Consider the following 17363-nt stretch of genomic DNA (forward strand, 5'->3'; position numbering starts at 1 on the left):
CTCACAGAATATAGCCCAGGAGTGAGCTTCCTCAGGAAGCCCAGGACCACTGGGACTGCTTGATCCCAGGGGCTCTCATTGTCCCTGGACAACAGAGCTGTGACCTCCACCCCAGGGACCAGCTGTTTTCTTGAAATAGCCGGGGAAGTTGCGCACTTGGAGGAAGCTGCTAGACTGCCAAGGAGGGGAAGGGAAATAAGCACAGCTGATATCCCACCAGGGTAGATACCCGCACACCTGCACTCCTGGTTACAATGTTGAAATACTTCCAGGCCCGCCAGCCGCTGCCCTGAGCTACCTCACCCCAGGAATGGTCCCTCCTCCCCAGCCATCCAGGCCCCAGACCCAGCAATTAAAGGAGCAACACTGGGCACAGGAAGGGGTCACCAGGACTTCATCTCTGGACATTGCATCCATAAGCCACACCGCTTGTTAAATATTTTCAACATCACCCCTGGCTATAAGGTGCCTGATCTCCACCAATGAATGGAAATGAACCACTGAACTCAGCGTGGACAGCAATAGCATGACATGAGTTCTGAAAGCCAGAGACCGGCCACTGAATCCCCACCTCGACCTCCTTCTCTCTCGTCCCCCAAACCAGAATCACTTGGCCCCACCGAGGTCTGCCCTTGCCCTTTCAGAATGTCCCACAATCACGCCCAGATATTATTGCACTCTTTTATTTACAGAAAACACAGATAAAGCATTTCAATGTTCATTTAGCAAACTGATCCACTCTTTTTTTTTTTTTTGGCACAAAGAAATATCACAGATGGACCCCAAGATCAATCAGAAACCCATAAGATTTATCAGCCATCACTGGTCCAGGGGCAGCCACAAGACTCAAACAGACAGACAGACAGACAGCATCGCCACAGACTGGAAAAAATAAACAAGGTCCACATTCACCTCACAGTAAAAACCTGCTCACCGGCAGGCAAGGGCAGGCCGGGGCGGGGAAGAGGGGGCAGATTCTCTGCTCCAAGGGGGGGGGGAGGCAGTGGGCACTGGGGGCAGGAAGCAGGATGGGGAGGGATTAGACACCATTCATAAATTAGAGAGAGGTGGCCTTTTTGTTTTTAACCTCTTACCTTGTGGAAGTAAGACAGTGCAAAACTACCATACCCTGACCACTGGGCCACTGGAAATGCTGCCGAAGTTCCGTGGTTTGCAGGTATCTCTCCTCGTGGGCGCCTGTGTGTGTACATGTGTGCGTATGCGAATGTGTGAGTGTGGTGCTTGTAAACATTGTCACCATCCACGCAGAGACCCAACAGCCGTGTGTCTAAATGGGGTGGGCTGGGGGCTCTACCCCGCTTCACGCCCCCTCTGCCCCAGTGATTCCTGTCCAAGACATAGTGCAAATTTCAGAGACAAAAAGAGGCAGAAGGAAGTGGAGGGTGGGCGGGGCCGGTGGGGGGAGGCAGGAAGGACACAAAGACGAAGGGGGAGGGGGAAATAAGGCAACAGTTAAAAACGGTCCATTTTATCAAAACCGACACCATGTGCCCCTCACCCCCGCCCACGGAGCCCTCGTCACGAGAAAGGGCGGAAGTCCCGCTCCTCCACCAGACTGATGGAGGGGTTCTTGAGCTCCTCCTCCGACGTGGCCATCTTATAGCCCAGCTGCGTCAGCACCCGCTGGCACGCGTTCTGGGCGAAGGCCACGATGTCGTAGGAGAGGCGGAAGCGCCACTTCTCGGCCGTGGCCGCCGAGTTTCGCACCGTGCCGTATTTGTGCTTGCCCAAGGTAGGGTCACCCCGCGTGTTGTTCTGGATCCAGCGGGCCACGTGGCTGTCCAGGGGGATCCCCAGGAAGCCGTAGATCTCCTCGGTCTTCTTCATGGGGTTCCTGGCCAGGTCCTCGTAGCGCACCAACATGTACTTGCCCTTGAGCCACGGGGGCCGCATGAGGCCGGTGGACACGGAGTTGGAGAAGTCCTCGCACACCGTGGTCAGCTGCGTCACGTCCAGGTTGTAGGGCTTCCTCCCTGTGCCGTACCAGAGCCGCCAGAGTCGGTACGTGTCGCGGAACGTCTCGCTGCGGGAGGCCAGGATGCCACGCGGGTCTCGGACCAGCTGGATGACCTTGAGGTTTAACCGGGGGTCTTCCACCAGGGCCCGAAGGTCATTAACCTCGGGCACCCGCACCGTCTTGATGGCCACGTGGCTGCGCTCGCGACAGGCTTCGGCGGCCACCGTCAAATTCAACAGGCCGCACTTGCGCACGCAGTCCCCCTCCTCCAGCACCAGGTCGGGGGAGCCCCGCGGGTCGCACACGGGGCGGGAGCACAGCACCCTGCTGGCCCCGCGGCGGAAGATCCTGTCGGTGGTGTGGTTGACGGGCGGAGGCTTGATGTAGTTCTCCAGGAAATAGAGGTCACAGTCATAGAGGCTCCTCAGGAGGTCCCGGCTGGCCCCCAGCATGACCCGCCGGTCCGCAGGGCTCTTGCCCTGCGTAAAGCGGGGGATGAGCGTGTTCTGGACGTGGTAGAGGGGCTCGAACAGGTAGAAGACGTCCAGGTGCTGGTTGAAGAGCTGGCCCACGAAGGAGGAGCCGCTGCGCGTGGTGGCCAGGATGAGGATGTGGGTCTTGCGGGAGAGGTTGTAGGCGAAGGTGGGGCCCTCCTCGCACAGCCGCTCGGCCAGCCCCGCCTCCGCCAGCCCCGGGCAGGTGTGGAAGGACTTGGCGGTGAAGGTGCGGATGGCCGTGTACTGAATGGCGATGGAGGCCAGGGCAAGGAGGAGGACGGCCTTCCAGGAACATTGCATGGCTGGGCACCTTCATGGGGCTGCTTCTCCACCCTGCGAGGTCTGCGGGCAAATGTGGGCGGGGGTCAGGAAGCAGTCTACGCTGGGTGCACCACCCGGCCGGCGCCCGGCCTACTCCCCTGGATCGGCTGGTCTCCCGGGAGTCCCCAGACTTAAGGGACTCCTTACCCAATGTTCACGCATGCACCTAAGGACTGAGCAGCTTCTAGGCTAGACTTTACATTCTCTGGGGACTCCTGGGAGCTTCTGGGGACCAAACAAACTGACTCCCCACACACAGAGTTTAACGAATGCTGCAGGGGACTCCCATCATGAATCTGGAGTTCCTTAGTGGGGCCCCACTGTGCAAGAAGCTAACTTCCTCAGCTCACACACTAGGGCCCACCAGTTCCTGCCTCAAGCCACTCCCCTGTCACTGCCTGCCACCCCTGCCAGCACCTCCAGGGCCCACCTGCATCTTCTACCCCCACGAGCAGGCACCTGGTTCCCCACGTGGTCATCTTTCCACTGGGGCAAGGGGCAGATGACCCCGACTGACAGCAGAGTGAACTGGCTCCTGGGGTGGGGGGGCACCCGAGCCAGTCCTCAAGGGCCTCCACCATTAGGCTCTCAGCCCTCTGCCCACAGGAGGCGCTCGGAGACCCCACTGTGACCCAGCAATGGCCCCAGAGAACCAAGCAGTGATGGAGAGAAGAGGAGGGAGTGGTAGAAAAGGGGCATCTCAAGGAATGGAGAAAGCAGGGCAGGGGCGGGGGGGGGGGGGGCAGGGGCGGGGGCCAGGAGAGCAAGAAAAACGAAGGGTGCACCAAAGGTCCAGAGAAGGTGCCAGCCTGAGCATCTGGAAGTCCCCCCCAAGGGAGGCTGGCTCAGCTACCGGGTCCTGGGGGGAGGGCTCAGGCTGCTCCAAGAGCGAATGCAGGAAGGGCTCCACCACTCACCAAAGAGGGGCTGCTCCGAGCTAGGGAGTCCACAGCTGCCAGGTCTCCTGGCCTAGCCGGCAGTCCCAGCCTGTGCAGCAGCCCTGTGGACCACAGACTGCAGAGAGAGAGGGAAGGGAAGTGTTCTGAGGAGGGGGGTTGGTCTCTCAACATCTCCCTTCCCACCCCTTCTCCCCCACAGACCACCCTCCAGGGCCGGGTGACAAGGGCCCTGGCTGCTCTCCCAGACCTATCAGTGGTTCAGGGTTCCAGATATTCCAGGGCTACCTTTCACCCCCTGGGATCTGGCCCCCTGCCTCCTGAGCCCTCCACCCACCTTCCGCACCCCCTACCCATCCCTTCCTGGCAAGCCTGCACCCCCGGCTGACCAAGAGTTGGGGCCCCACACGGGCATCCACCCCAGGGAGGACCCCCACACACACCCACCATCCAAGGGAGTTGTGAAGAAATCCACTGGCCACAAATACCTTGAGGCCTCGCTAGCTCTGTTGAGCTCTGGTGACCAGACTGACCCAACCTGACAGTGCTCAGCACCCAACCGTGGAACAGTATCAGAGTCAAAAATTATTCCAGAAAATTAGGCCAGAGCACAGGTTCTGCATTTTAAATCAACAAAACAGCCTGACCCTTCAAAATTGGACTTTTTCAGTGACTCCCCGAGAGGGGTTGGGTGGAAGTCAGCAAGGCAGGGGGGCTCACCCCAGACCTCCAGGTGGAAATGGCAGCTCCGTCTAGACAGCCCAGACGCTGAGGCTTGCACAGAAGGGACAGCTGGGGAGGAAGGCTCTTCTTCCAGCCACACCGGAGAGGAGAACGGTTACCTAAAACTCAAAGCAAAAGTGGACCAGGGAGCGTTCCGACCTTGACGCCGTCCGCGGATTCTAAGTTACGACACCCAGGCTGTAGCATTATTTCGGTTAGCATCTGTCGAGTACTTCCTAAGCCCTGTACCTGCATTCGCTCAGTTATTCCTCCCAGGAGCTTCACAGGGAGGCCAGGATTAGCTCCATTTCACAGCCGAGGAAGCTGAGGCACAGAGAGTGGGGTGACCTGCCTGAGCTCATGTGCCTGGTTTAATGCACATCTCACAGGTTCCCCAGAGCCCGCGCTCTTTCCCTCTGAGATTTGACCTTGTTCCTCCAGCTTACATGCACTTGGCCTTCATACACGCATCCCATTCATGTCCCCAGCCCATTTGTAAATCGGCAAGAGAAAGACCGGGCATTACAAGGGTACAGATGATCTGTAATATAACACTTACAGGTCCTTCCCTTTGCTGTCTGGTCTTGGTGATCAAGGGCTTGTTGATCAAGGCCCATGGCTGAGGGGGTGAACTTGTACTCTGTGAATATTCTTCCCACATCCCGCTATTTGGCGTGGCTCCTTTGGGGGAGGGGTTCGTGGATCCTCACTTCCCAAACCCGCCGTGCTGCCTGGCTCGGCCAACTCCGAACACCATGCTATTCCTTACAGCCTCCTCTGGGAGGTCAGGGTCCTCATTCCCATTGTTTACATGGAGAAATGGAGGCTCAAAGACTAAGCAAATGTGCAGAAGCAAATAAGGAATAGCAGAGACTCGAATCCCTCTGTGTCAGACTCTTAGGCCAGTGCTCCCCTTTACCATCAGCTTATCAGAAAGAAAACAGAGCTAAAGCAGTCTGGTTGCCTCCGGGAGGGGTGCAGAGGCTGAGCTGAGCTGACAGTGGGCCTGCTAAGGCTCTGGGGCCTACAAGTCCTATTTTAGGTTTGAAACGCCACTCAGTACCTATAGGGAAGAGTACCATGTCACCAGGTGGCAGTAAATATGGAAATGACACAGTCTAGATTCTTGGGCACCTCCAGTGCAATCAGAGAAAACCACAACCCTGACCACACCCCATCCCACCCGTACCTCACCCCAGGGCTGCAGAGAACACAGACTCCATCAACTGGGTTGGATGAAATGCCCAGAGCAAACTGCCGCTCTGCGTTAAATTAGATTCTCCTGCAAAATGCAGGCCCACCCTGCCTAAGCGCCCTAAGACAAGTGCCTCTAAGGAACAGGTAGGGAATAGCATTAATAATAGTGTAGGTAGTATTTTTAAGTTATTTAAGTAAGGGTCTACAGTTGCAATGGCCTCATGCACATCATTGGAATGGACTCCCTTTGTACTAATTCATAAAGATCTGTCAGACATCCAGCATGATCCAGGCACTGTTCTAGAATTATGGGGGTGGGGAGACAAGAAGGAAGCAAGCACTTACTAGGCACTCGTGATGTTTATCCCAGGAAGGATCACAGATGAGGGCACAGGGTGGGAGTGAAAAACACCTCTCGCCCTCACACTAACCCTGTGTGGTTGATGTTGTCATATCCCTTTTACGGATGAGGAAGCTGAGGCTCTACGAGGTTAGACGAATTTCCCCAGCTCACACTCCTACTAAGGGGTAGAGCCAGGATTCCAGCCCAGGCAGTGTGCTGTGGAGCCCATGCTCGAATCCTCCTCCTTGACCCACTACACTTAATCCCCTTTGGTCCCCACCAAGACGGGAAAGAGAAGGCTGGAAGAGATTTCACTTAACTCGAAGATTCTGGTACCAAAAGGAGAATTCACCCATAGAAGGGAACATTTAAGTTTCTCTCCCTACCACTTGTCCCCACCCCAACCCAGAGAAACGTAAGGCCAGGATTGGAAACTTGGCTAATATATCAGAAGTAACTGAAGGATCTCGACGTTACAAATCCCCAAGAAAGTGGGACTCGGGTTCACAAGGTGCAGCCTGAGCACCAACGACGGGACTGTGTTCGAAGGCCCAGCCACAGGCCACCCCCCTGCCTCCCAGGAGGGCAAAGCTAGGGCATGGGAACAGGAAGATGAAGAAAGTCAGACCCTCCTAGTAATGCCCCTGCTCTCCTGCCAGCCTGGCAGAGTGGGGCTCGGAACTGGCCAAGCTTCCTTGGTATGCTGGAGGCATCTGCCCTGGAAACCAGAGGCCCTAGGGCCAGGTCCCACTGTTCCCAGGGGAGCTCTGGCCACTGCAAGGAACTCTTCAATGCCCTTGTCCTCCAAGCCAGACTGCAAGCCCCACGGCCCCTCCCCGGGCTTTGAGCAGTCTTTGGTATGACCTTCCTCCACCTCTGGTTAGTCAAAATCCAGACAAGCCTTAGACACAAGAGCCCAGAATCTGTAACTTCTGTTGGAAGGCCGGGGAGCTGGTGAATCCCAGCAGAAAGCTCAGATTCCAGAGTCAGCCACTTTCCAGTTAGCGCACAGGGTGGGAGTGAAGAACACCTCCACATTGGAGAACCAGAATTCAGAGCTCAGGGCTCAAGCCATGGAAGCACACCCACCTGGGTATCACTTAGCACGTGTGTGGACCTGGATTCACTGGCTGTCTCTGAGCCTCAGTTTTCCTACCCATAAAGTGAGTATAACCATAATAGCGGTTGCAAGAATTGAAATAATTAAAGCATTTAGTCAATGCCAGGCACAGAATATGGCACAGCCTTGTGCTTGGGACACGGGCTGTGGCACAAGCCCCACTGAAGGCCAGGTTTCTGAATCTCTCTGGGCCTCTGTTTTCTCACCTGAAAAATGGGGATCATTTTAACAAGGCTGTTGTGAGGACTAATTAACACAGTGGCTGGCATAAAGCGAGCACTCGATAAATGGACGTTACTATTATCATCATTAAATGTCTTGTCTGCTTTGTGTCTCGAGTAAGCACCTGAGAACAGATCTCACTGACTCTGACGGTGAGACAGACACTCTCCCTGGCTGTGGTGCCCAGACCCCTGCCAGGCAGGCCTCTGCTCACTGCCCCTTCTTCCTTCTGCTCCTCGCCCAGCCTGAGAACTTTCCGCGGCTGAGCCACCGCAGCGGCTTGCCTGCTGCCCTCTAGTGGCCAGATCCTGTAGTACAGCCTCTTAGCCCTGCGTTCTCCGCTGGGTTCAGAATTCCGGGCCTGCCGGCTGCGGCCTCACATGAGGGTTCAGCCAAGGGCAGTGATGTTGCAGGATGCCGTGAGAGGTGATGATGACACCCCCACCCGAGCTGTGGCCTCTGCTCTGTGTACCCTTGCTTCTTCACCCACACACCAAGAGGCAAGCGGCAACAGGCAGCCTCACCTCACCCAGAGGGCCTCTCCTCCCAGGCTCACTCCTCTCTGGCAGGGGAAGGAACTTGGTATCACAGGCAGGAACAGCCCTGCCTTCCCCGGCTGGGTGACCTTGGACTCATCCCCTGGCCTCTCTGTGCCTCCATATTTCCACAGATCCAGCGACTCTAAGGGCCTCCGAACTCTGACCACTGGGGTTCTCTGATTCCAGGAAGGCCCCATGCTCCATTTTCACAGTCAGGGCCCCCCTGCTGGCAGGGGGATGCTCCTTTGGGAGCGGGAAAGCCCCAGTCATCTTCCAAGAAGATATCAGGGCTGGCAGCTGGGCCTCATCCCCTCAGCCGGGTCCACGGCAGCCCCCCAAGGGGCTCTGCCCTCTGCTGAGTTAGCCCTCCAGCTTCCACTCTATAAAACCCCATCCAACCCAGAGCTGTGGCTTTGGCCTTTTCTGGGCCACAGGCCTCTTGGAGAGACACGTCCTTCTTTCCAGGAAGATTCATTTGTATCCACAACTTTCCACACACAGTCAGAGGGCTCCTGGACCCCCTTAAGCCCGCCCATGGGCACCTCAGAGGCTTCAACCCGTTCACCAGCAGTATTCTCCCCTGCCCTGGGATCTTCTTTTCAAACGACTATACCAGAGAAACCTCCACAGATTTGTATACACTGAACATGGAGCCATCGCCCAAGATAAGAAAAAGCCACAGCCAGAAAACACATGTGCAATAGGAGGTTCCTACTTCTTGTTTTTAAAAAGGAGATGCGTGTGCGGGGGAATATTTATATACACGCATATACAAGCACTGAACTGGTAACCCCTGCGGCCCCCGCGGCGGGGGGGGGCAAGGAGACCGAGGTGGGAGGAAGGCAGCTCACACCGAGCCTCTCAGTTCCATTTGAGTTCATTAACTTTCTGGGGGACAGCAAAGCCACCCCACGCAAGATCTGGAGGGGCACCGAAATCAGCACTGGCAGCTCACTGTGCCTCCTGTTCTCTCCCCAGGGCACTGCCAGCCGGCTCTCCCCTCCCCCACTTCCAAGGCACCAGGGTCAAAATCACTACCTTTCTGCCAGAATGGGGCTCTGTCTGCTTAGGCCGGCCGCGAAGGAGAGCAGTCAGTGGGTGCTGCCCACAGAGACTGGGCAGGAGCTGAAAAAGAGGGAGACCTCCAAGGGGACGTGGGGCTGCTGGGAGGAGCGGAAGCCTGAGTTGGGGAAATGACTCCCCTCCCCACTTTTTCTTCCTAAAAACAGCTTGTGAAGCTCTGAGGAGATAGGGAGGGCAAAGATTAAAGATCCTGAACATGAGATTTCCGACCAGCCCCAGGAGCCAGTACGGAGGGGTCCGAGGCCCCAGAGCCCCAGGCACTGGAGCAAGGGGCATGGGGAACAGGACGGGGAGGAAGAAGTTGGCAAACAGGCCACTGGGAGAGACTGCAGAAAGGAAGTGCTTAATCCCTGGGTCTGCGGTAGCAGTAGCCAACGCTGACCCACCAGAGATGTTTGTTTAGTTAAGGCTAAAACATATAAAACAGGTTTTTTTTTCCTTCCTTAAAAAAAAGTGAGGTCGTGAAATGAGGCAAGTGAAAAACAAGGGTATGAAAAAAGCCGAAAGCACTAGAAGCCAGATTAGCATACAAGAGCCAAGACGCTTCTGGGCTACCCAGATGGATCAGAGCTACCCGGCGGCCAAAGGGAAAAGAGAAATATTTCATGTTTCATAGGATCCATGAGATGAGAATTATAACATCTACTCAAGAAATGCCCAACTAACTATTCCTGGTACCGAACCCAGCACAAGATTTCTCCCGAGGGGTCTCCTAGAGAGAGCCCCGAGTACAGCCTGCCATCCTCAAGGCCTTGTACCTAGTAAGCCCGAGGACAAGTTTCATGGGGCTGTGTTCCAGAACCACCTTCAAGGTAAGCAGTATGCCAAACTCAGCCAGTTGCAACCTTCCAGGGAAGGAGGTCCCGTGGGGTCCAGAATCAGCCTCTGTGGTCTGATCAGATGCCCCTGCAAGTTGAAACGCTGTGAGGCCTGCAGACCTTTTCCCCAGAATCTGCACCAACACAAACAGGGTGTTTGTATACAGTCTTTAGAGTCCCCGGGCCCCACATCTACCTACGGACCCCAGAGGCAGAACCAGTAGTTCCTTCAGGCACCCTGAGTGGGGCAAGTCTTATAGTCGTGGTTCCAGAAAGTGACTGTCCACCAACTTGTCACCCTTAGCAGAAACCTCAGCTGACTCTCAGGAGCTCTGGTATGCCCAGAGCAGATCCCTCTGATATCCACACATAATGACACTGGAGACCCCCGTGGGTGCCTCGAGCGTCCTTGAAAAGTTACCCACAGGTGTAACTGGGGGGGTGGTTGGGCACCCCAGCTGTGGGGCCGGACAGGCCTGGGTTTGAGCCCCACTGCTATTGCCTGATAGCTACAAGACCCTGAGTGAGGCACTTAACCTCTGTAGACCTCAGTTGTCCTTACCTGTGAAATGGGAAAGACAGTCACAGAATCTTCCAAATATTTGGTTGTGAGACAGAAAGCCAAGGAACATCAAGAGCCTAGCACAGCGCTGGGCACAGAGCAAGTGCTCATTAGGTCAGAAGCAGGAGTGTGACTTTCAAGGGCAACTCAAACCTACAGACCAACTGTGATGGCCTGAAAATGTTTAAGGAAGTTAGAACAGATACCACAGCCTCTTCCACCGAAGCACTCACAGCCTGTGTGGTTGGAGACACTTGCTGTCGGGGTGGCAGCGACGGCCTCGCGGTCCTGCTGTGGGCCCCGCGGGTTGGCGGGGTCCTGGCCCGGCCCGAGGAAAGTTTTCCCCAGCACTGGGGAGAGTGACTGACCTCCTGGCACAAGGCCCCAGTGTGCCCGGCGCCTCACGGAGGAGGGATGAGTCAGAAGGGCCCCGTTCCCTCAGGCCGGTCCTACCACAGCCTGGCCTGTGGTAGGCGGACCCTTCTGCCCCGACACTGGGCGGAAAGGCCCCGGTTTCCTGTCCCTCCCTCCCTACCCTCCTCAGCAGCCACAGCCAGAGTCGGAATAGTACCGAGGCTCCACCCCCTGGATACGGGGCTTCGGCCCATCCTCCCAGCTTCAAGGATGGGAAACCTCCAACAGAAGCAAAAGCACAAGCAGCTGCTGCTGGAGGGGCTGGGGCGGGGGGGGGGCATCTGTCCCCAGATGCTGGAGTCTCCAGCCTCCACCCCAGCTGGGCCCTGGGAGGAGGGCTGGGCATGGGAGAGGCTCACCTGAGGGGGCTGCGGGAGCCGATGCCCAGAGATGACCCCGGTCCCAGCTCACATTCAGTGGGTGCTACCCGCAGGGACCACTGCCATCCCCCACAGATGAGGAGCACTGAGGCACGGACAAATGAGGGGGTTGATCTAGGTGTGTGCAGCTGGTCTGTGATGGGGTCCAGTCTCGAGCTCAGCTCCGAGGACCCCCAAGCTCTGGCCCTAACCACAGTACATAAGTCCCCAGGCCATGCCCGAGAGTAAGAGCATCACCCTGCACCTGGAGACTAGGTCAGGGACAGGTTGTGCCAGGGCCAAGGTGGCTGTCAGGGTCCCGGGCATCCACCCTGACCCAGACCTGGGCTCACCCAACACCAGTTGACCATCTCTAAGGATGTCCCCGGGGTGTCAGCTGGAGGGACAGGGGCTGCCTATGGCCCTGCCTGCCTGAATCCCTGGCACCCCAAACAGGTCTGTGCCACCTCACCACTTCCCAGGGGGCTCTGCCTCCCCAGACGAATGACAAAAAGGAAGATTATCACGAAGACTGCGAGAGGGAGCGGGTGTGGACACGGCTGGTGCCGTATCACCCCAGACAGCCAGCAGCGGAAGCACTCTGGCTTGGCAGAGAGAGAAAGGTGTATTTTCTTAGCCAGAAAGCCCAGAAACATCCAAATCCTATGTAAGAGAATGCCAAAGAATGTCTTTATTCCCACCTGGCCTGAAATGGTCTAGAATGGGGTTTAGGGTTTGGGCTCAAGACCAGGATAAGGTCTCCCTGCTCCCTAAGCCTAGAACTTACCACCAGCCCACCGCTGGTTGCACGGCGGCCCCTGTGCCAGGATGCTGGTGTGGCTTACCCTGTCACCCCTCTGGCTCCTGAACGAGAAGTGGTAGGGAGAGCCACCCACTGGGAACATGAAATCAGACGAGTGTCTCTGCCCCCACATTCACAGGGACCTCGAGAGGATATAATGGCTGCTGGCTGAGGGCCCAGCACCATGTGACGAACCTTTCATGCACCACTTCATTGGATCCTGTCTCCAAGCTTGGGAGTAAGGACTACAGCCGGATCCGTGACACAGGTGACAGACAGAGGCTCCCAGAAGTTAAGTGACTTGCTCCTATAGCTCAGAAGTGGCCAGGTGGGGAACTGGACTCAGGCTACGGGGCACTGCGTGTGAGGTCCTCACCTCTCCCACGTTCTCCCTGAAGACTTCCCCTCCTTCCCCCTCTGACCTCCTAAAACCCTCTGGCTGAACCACCCCAATTAGCTCTCCTGACCCTATACTTATACTTTGAGTGGGTTAAGGGCAGCATAGCAGCAGGCCAAACCCAGACCTTGGATCTTGGATGGCCTTACCCTCCCTGAGCCCCAGGTACCCGGGGAGGGGAGCCCACACCCACCTCCCAGGGCAGGGGAGGGGTTTAAATGAGATCTGAGTTTAGTGCCTTGTTCAAGACAATCACTCAATTAATGATATCTTCGGAATGTCTGTCTTCCTCACGTCTGCAGAATCCCTGAGGGAGAGCCCCAGGCCCTCCATCCTCCCCACCCTCAGTACCCAGCCTGGGGCCTGCAGCACACTCGAGGGGCTCTCAACAACTCGCTGCCCCCAGCAGAGACCCGGAGAAGGGAAGAGCTGTGCCCCGCTCTCCAGCCCAGAGGAGGAGACTAGCTCTCCCCACAATTCCCAGCTCAAAGCCTTCCAGCTCTAATCAAGGAGCAAACACAAAGAGGGAATCTCTAAACATTTAGAAAACGCGGGAACTCTGTGCCCCCACGTGGCACCGTGGGGATTTATAAAGAACAAATCATGCCTGACAAACTTGATAGCTTTCTTGATAGAATTACAAGACCGGTAGATGAAGGAAATGCAGGCAGGGTAATATATCTTGATTTTTAGCAAAGCATTTGATACAGCGCCTCAAGTAATCTTACAAAATTAATTCAAACAGACTTGGCCCTAAGCACTTGTCATGGGGCCGAAAGCAAGAGGGGGCAGGTCCCAAGAGTCCTGAGTGGAGGAGGCCAGCCGGGCAGGGGGAAGGGGCTGGGGGACAGAGTCTGCGAGTGGGGGCAGGGCTACCCAGACCCCGCACTGGGTCAGATCTTATCTGACATCTTCATTAATGATCCTGAGAGAGGGAGTAAACAGTCCGTTAATGAAATTTGCAGAGGATATTAAATGGAAGGTGTTGTGAACACCAATGAGGACAGCAAAGCAGTCCAGAGAGACCTGGGTAGGGGAAAAACCTTGGCAGGAAACTGCTATTTGGGGGGGGGGGAATGTGTGGGCCGGGCAGCACCTGGGGCCACCTGGAGAGCCGGGAAGAGGGAAGGGCTGCCCCAGGGCTGGGGTGGAGCTGGGAGCAAACGCTGCTAGCTTGGGTGTGGGTCACAGGAGCAAACCAGAATCTCGGTTTTTCCCATCTGGGAAATAGGAGGAAGGACGGGTAGATGGGGAGGAATTTCTGCCGCTTGGAGAGCTGGCAGTGATGGGGGGTGAGGGGGGAGCTCTGAGTTGAAGCCCACATTACAGTAGGGGAGAGGGGTTGTCCGCAGGCCAGGGAGAGGAGGGTGGCATGGCAAAGAAGGGCTGGTGACGGAGTCTCTGGTTGAGCCGGCGATGTCCCCGAGCCACCGCTCTGACACAGCCGAGGCAGGTGCTGCGGGGTAAGGGGGCAGGCCCCTCTCCCAGCGGGCTGGGCAGTAACGGGTGGGGGGGGGGGGGCGAGGAGGGCAGGGTCTGTTTTCTTTCTGGAGAGTTCCTGATCCTTCTTTCATCCGGAGGGAGAGGCCTCTCTGGGATCAGGAAGACCCGCCCCACCCCAATCCCTTCCCTCTCTCCTCAGAGCTTAGACCTGTCCTGTCCCTCTCCCCCTGGCCCAATCCCAAGGAGGCTGAGGCAGAAAGCTGCCCATCCATCTGGACTTGGAGAATTTGTTCCCACAAGGCTCCTAGACAGGTGGGGTTTGAACAGGAGCCAGCGCTCCCCAGCACGGTGACGAGCCCTCCGCAACCTAAATAAATGCTTTGTGGGAGGAAGAAATGGATGGCTGGTTCCCGGCTGGGGTGGCTGGGGGAGGGTCTCCCAAAGCAGGAGGCCAGCCCTGCCCCACGTCAAGACCACCAGCACAAGGGATAGACCCAGGCGACTGCACAGCCCATGCTCCTTCCAACCCCCTGAGTTAACACTAAGGACACTTACTGAACATTTGCTATCGCTCCATTATGAGTGCGTGCCTCAGATCAACGTATTTGACCTTCACGGCCGCCCAAGAGGTAGGAGCTCTTTCGTCCCATTGCACAGAGGAGGAAAGTGAGGCACAGGGTGGCAGCGATGAGCCTGGACACCTAGCCAGGAGGCCCATGGGAGAAGTAGCTGTCTGCCACGAGCCGCAAGGAAAGCTCAGCAGCTCCCGATGGGGGGACCCCAGTGGGTGGGGAGAGGCAGCCCCTCATGCAGGGACCTCAGAGCCTTGCCCAGACTCTCCCTGCGCCCATCAAAGGGAGTTGGCTCAACTCCTGCCACACTTGTGGAGCCCGATTTTACTATATGTTTCCCTTCTCCCCCACCACTGCCGTGCTACGCCGAGTCCTCAGAACAAGTCTGTTTCCATGGAAACCATACAGTGACTCAGGGCTTCGGGACCTTCTCTGAATCAGATTATGAATATCAAATGCTCCCTCCCCGCACCAATGCAGAGTGAGTTAGAAAAGTAAAAAGAGAGCCACAGCTGGCGAAGGGAAGGAGACAGGGGTGTGGGCAAGGGGAACCCAGAGGGGTACCCTGCCCCCCCTCCATGAGAACCTGGCTTCTGAGCCCCTCTGCAGACTCAGAGGAGCACAGACATACACCTCCGTGTGTCTGCAGCAGGCACACACGACCCCTATTTCAGCACCATGAGCACCACCCTTCCTCGGGAACTAAAACCCTGGGGGGAGGACAGGGAGGTAAGGGGGATCTGCATCCTTCCTACTTGCGGCCTGAACGTGGCAGAGGTGGCTGAGAGGGCAGGGAGGAGGAAAGCTGTCTCTAAGAGGAGACTGACTTCCAATGCCGAGGAGGAAACCTCTGGCCAAAAGCATTGCAATATTTAGCAAAGAGGGAAATTTGGATTTTAGGGGGGAAATGTGTTTCTGCTTTGAGATGAGGAGGCCGAGTTAAGTATATGTGCCAGGACGGGGGTGTGACCAGGATTTCAAAGCCCCAGCAGGGCTGGGGGCATCATTAGCAGAGACTTCCTCCCCGTTGCCCCTACCCTGGCCTGGCCTAGGGCAGCTCACCTGCCCCAATACAGACATAGCAGGGAAAAGAAAGTTTGCAGGGCCAGGCTCCTGGCCTCCCACAAGGGGCTAAGGCCCAAGGGCAAATCCGCCCCCTCCTTTCCCCAGCTGCTCCCTGAAGACCCAGGAAGGAGGAGAAGAGAACAGGTTGAAGGCTTGATACCTCCCTGGTGAATCCAATGTGTGAGTCATGTCGGTGAGAACACTTGGAAAAAGAAACAGGGTCATGGTGATGCCTGTGAGCGTCCCCAGTTCCTGAGGATGGAGCCTTAGAACCGCCTGCCCAGGTAGGGTCTCTGCCCTAAGACAGTCGGCCCCACAGTAAGGGATCCAGAAAGCCCTGGAGGTGGGTACCTGGCACCTCAGCCCACCTGCTTGCCTCTTACTACCTACAGTTCCTCTGGCTTGCCAAAGCAGCTACTTTCCCAGCCAGGGTGCCTGCCTGCTGCCCCAGTCCTAGGTCCCCTCTGTTCCCTGCCCTACCAGCCCTCCACAAGATGCTGGGCTCAAGGCTGTCCTCTTAGGAGCTTCCTGCTTAGGATCAGTGTCTAAGTCCATCGGAAGGAAACCTGCACCAGAGGTGAGGAACCTAATCCTGGGAACCCGCAGGCCGGGGCTGGGGGGAGGGGGCACCCTGTGGCCCGGCAAATCGGGCCAAGGTGCCACCCTAGGACGATCCTCTTTAACCCCTAGCATCCCAGCCAGGGCCACTCTGAGCTGTTATGTGAAAGCAAACATTGGGTTCCTGGAGCCCGGGAGGGGCTGCTCCCGGGGTCCTACCCAGAGAAGAGCAGCAGAGTGGTTCTGCCTTCCCGTGAGCGGGGTCTCTGCACCATCCATCCGGCTCATCGCAGAGTGACTGATGCGGGTTCGGAGCCGGGGGGGGGGGGGGGGGGCAGGAAGCCGGGGGCAGCCCCCTGCCTCCCGGCGCAGCCCTGGTTTGGAAAGTTGGTGCAGACGTGGGACCTCAGGGTCTCGAGGCAGCTCAGCAACCCCGAGCCTGGCAGGCTGTGGGACGGTGAGCCCCGGGCAGCCCCCGAGTGCGCTCCGCAGCCGCGGGGAGCCGGGCGCCTCGGGGCCGCCGCGCGCGTCTCAAGTTTGCTGCCCTCGCCGAATGGGGGCGGGGAGGGCTGGGGTGGTCGCGGCGCTCACCCGCCACCCGCCCGGGGAGCCCTTCCTGCGCCCAACGCGCTGCTGTCCCCACCCCCCCGCCCGCACCGCCGGCAGCGACTGTCCTCGAGCGGAGGGGCGTCTCCCACCGCGCCCGCGCCCCTCCCGCTGCTGCGGCGAGGGTCCGCTCCCGCCCGCCGGGGGCCCGCCGGGGGCCCGGCCCATACCTGGTGGGGGGCGCACCGGGAGCCGCTGCAGCGCCCAGCGCCGGCTCCATCCTCGGCTCTGGAGTCAGGCTCGCCGGGGGCCGGCGGGCGGCGGCGGCGGCATCGGCGGCGGCATCCTCCGCCTTCCGCGCCCTCCTCCGCCTTCCGCGCCCTCCTCCTCGGCCTCCCTCCTCCCTCCTCTTCCACCGCCTCCGCGCGCCCCTCACAGGCCCCTCTTCATGGCCCGGGGGCGCGAGCCCGGGGCGGCCCGGCCAGCGCAGAGCGTTCTCCGGGGCAGGGCGCGGGACTGGGCACGGGGGCGCGAGGGCCCGAGGGGCGCCGGGCCAGGGGCTGGGACCCAGCGCGCCGCAGCCCCGGGCGCTGGAGGAGAGCAGCAGCCGCAGGCGCCGGAGCCTCGCCGAGCGCCCGCCCGCCCGCCTGGCGACCCGAGCCCGGAGCGGCGGCGGCGGCGGCTATAGCGCCGAGCGAGCGGCGGGCGCTGCGGTCCGGGCTCCACCCCCCCTAAGCCGCCCGCCTCTCGGCTGCCGCCCGCCCCCTTCTCTTCCCCACCCCTCCGGCTCCCCGCGCCTCCCCGCGCTGCCCCAGCCTCCCGCGCTCCGGACACCCCCTCCGCAGGCCGGCTCCCGTGCCAACCCCACTCCCCCACCCCACCCCCGCTCGGAGGGACCCACACCCCGG

At 58.4% G+C, this 17363-nt stretch overlaps 1 protein-coding gene across 2 annotated transcripts; it reads right to left on the minus strand.

Moving 5' to 3' along the window:
- Positions 1-667: 667 nt before the first annotated feature.
- Positions 668-16847, minus strand: CHST1 (carbohydrate sulfotransferase 1). Of its 2 annotated transcripts, none has more exons than XM_057317503.1 (4): positions 16686-16847; positions 4413-4534; positions 3714-3810; positions 668-2817 (listed from the first exon to the last, which is right to left on the minus strand). In XM_057317503.1, the coding sequence occupies exon 4, from the start codon at positions 2773-2775 to the stop codon at positions 1540-1542; it is 1236 nt and encodes a 411-aa protein (XP_057173486.1). In that variant the 5' UTR covers positions 2776-2817; positions 3714-3810; positions 4413-4534; positions 16686-16847; the 3' UTR covers positions 668-1539. The 2 variants fall into 2 exon arrangements, with proteins under 2 accessions (XP_057173486.1, XP_057173487.1); XM_057317504.1 differs by lacking the exon at positions 16686-16847 and adding an exon at positions 10300-13759.
- Between the last annotated feature and the right edge of the window lie 516 nt (positions 16848-17363).

The sequence above is a fragment of the Ursus arctos genome, unplaced genomic scaffold, assembly GCF_023065955.2.
Source record: "Ursus arctos isolate Adak ecotype North America unplaced genomic scaffold, UrsArc2.0 scaffold_23, whole genome shotgun sequence".
Classification (NCBI taxonomy): Eukaryota; Metazoa; Chordata; class Mammalia; order Carnivora; family Ursidae; genus Ursus; species Ursus arctos.

Coding starts and splice junctions, on each gene's coding strand:
- CHST1 (XM_057317503.1), bottom strand. CDS start 2,775: ATGCAATGTTCCTGGAAGGCCGTCCTCCTCCTTGCCCTGGCCTCCATC.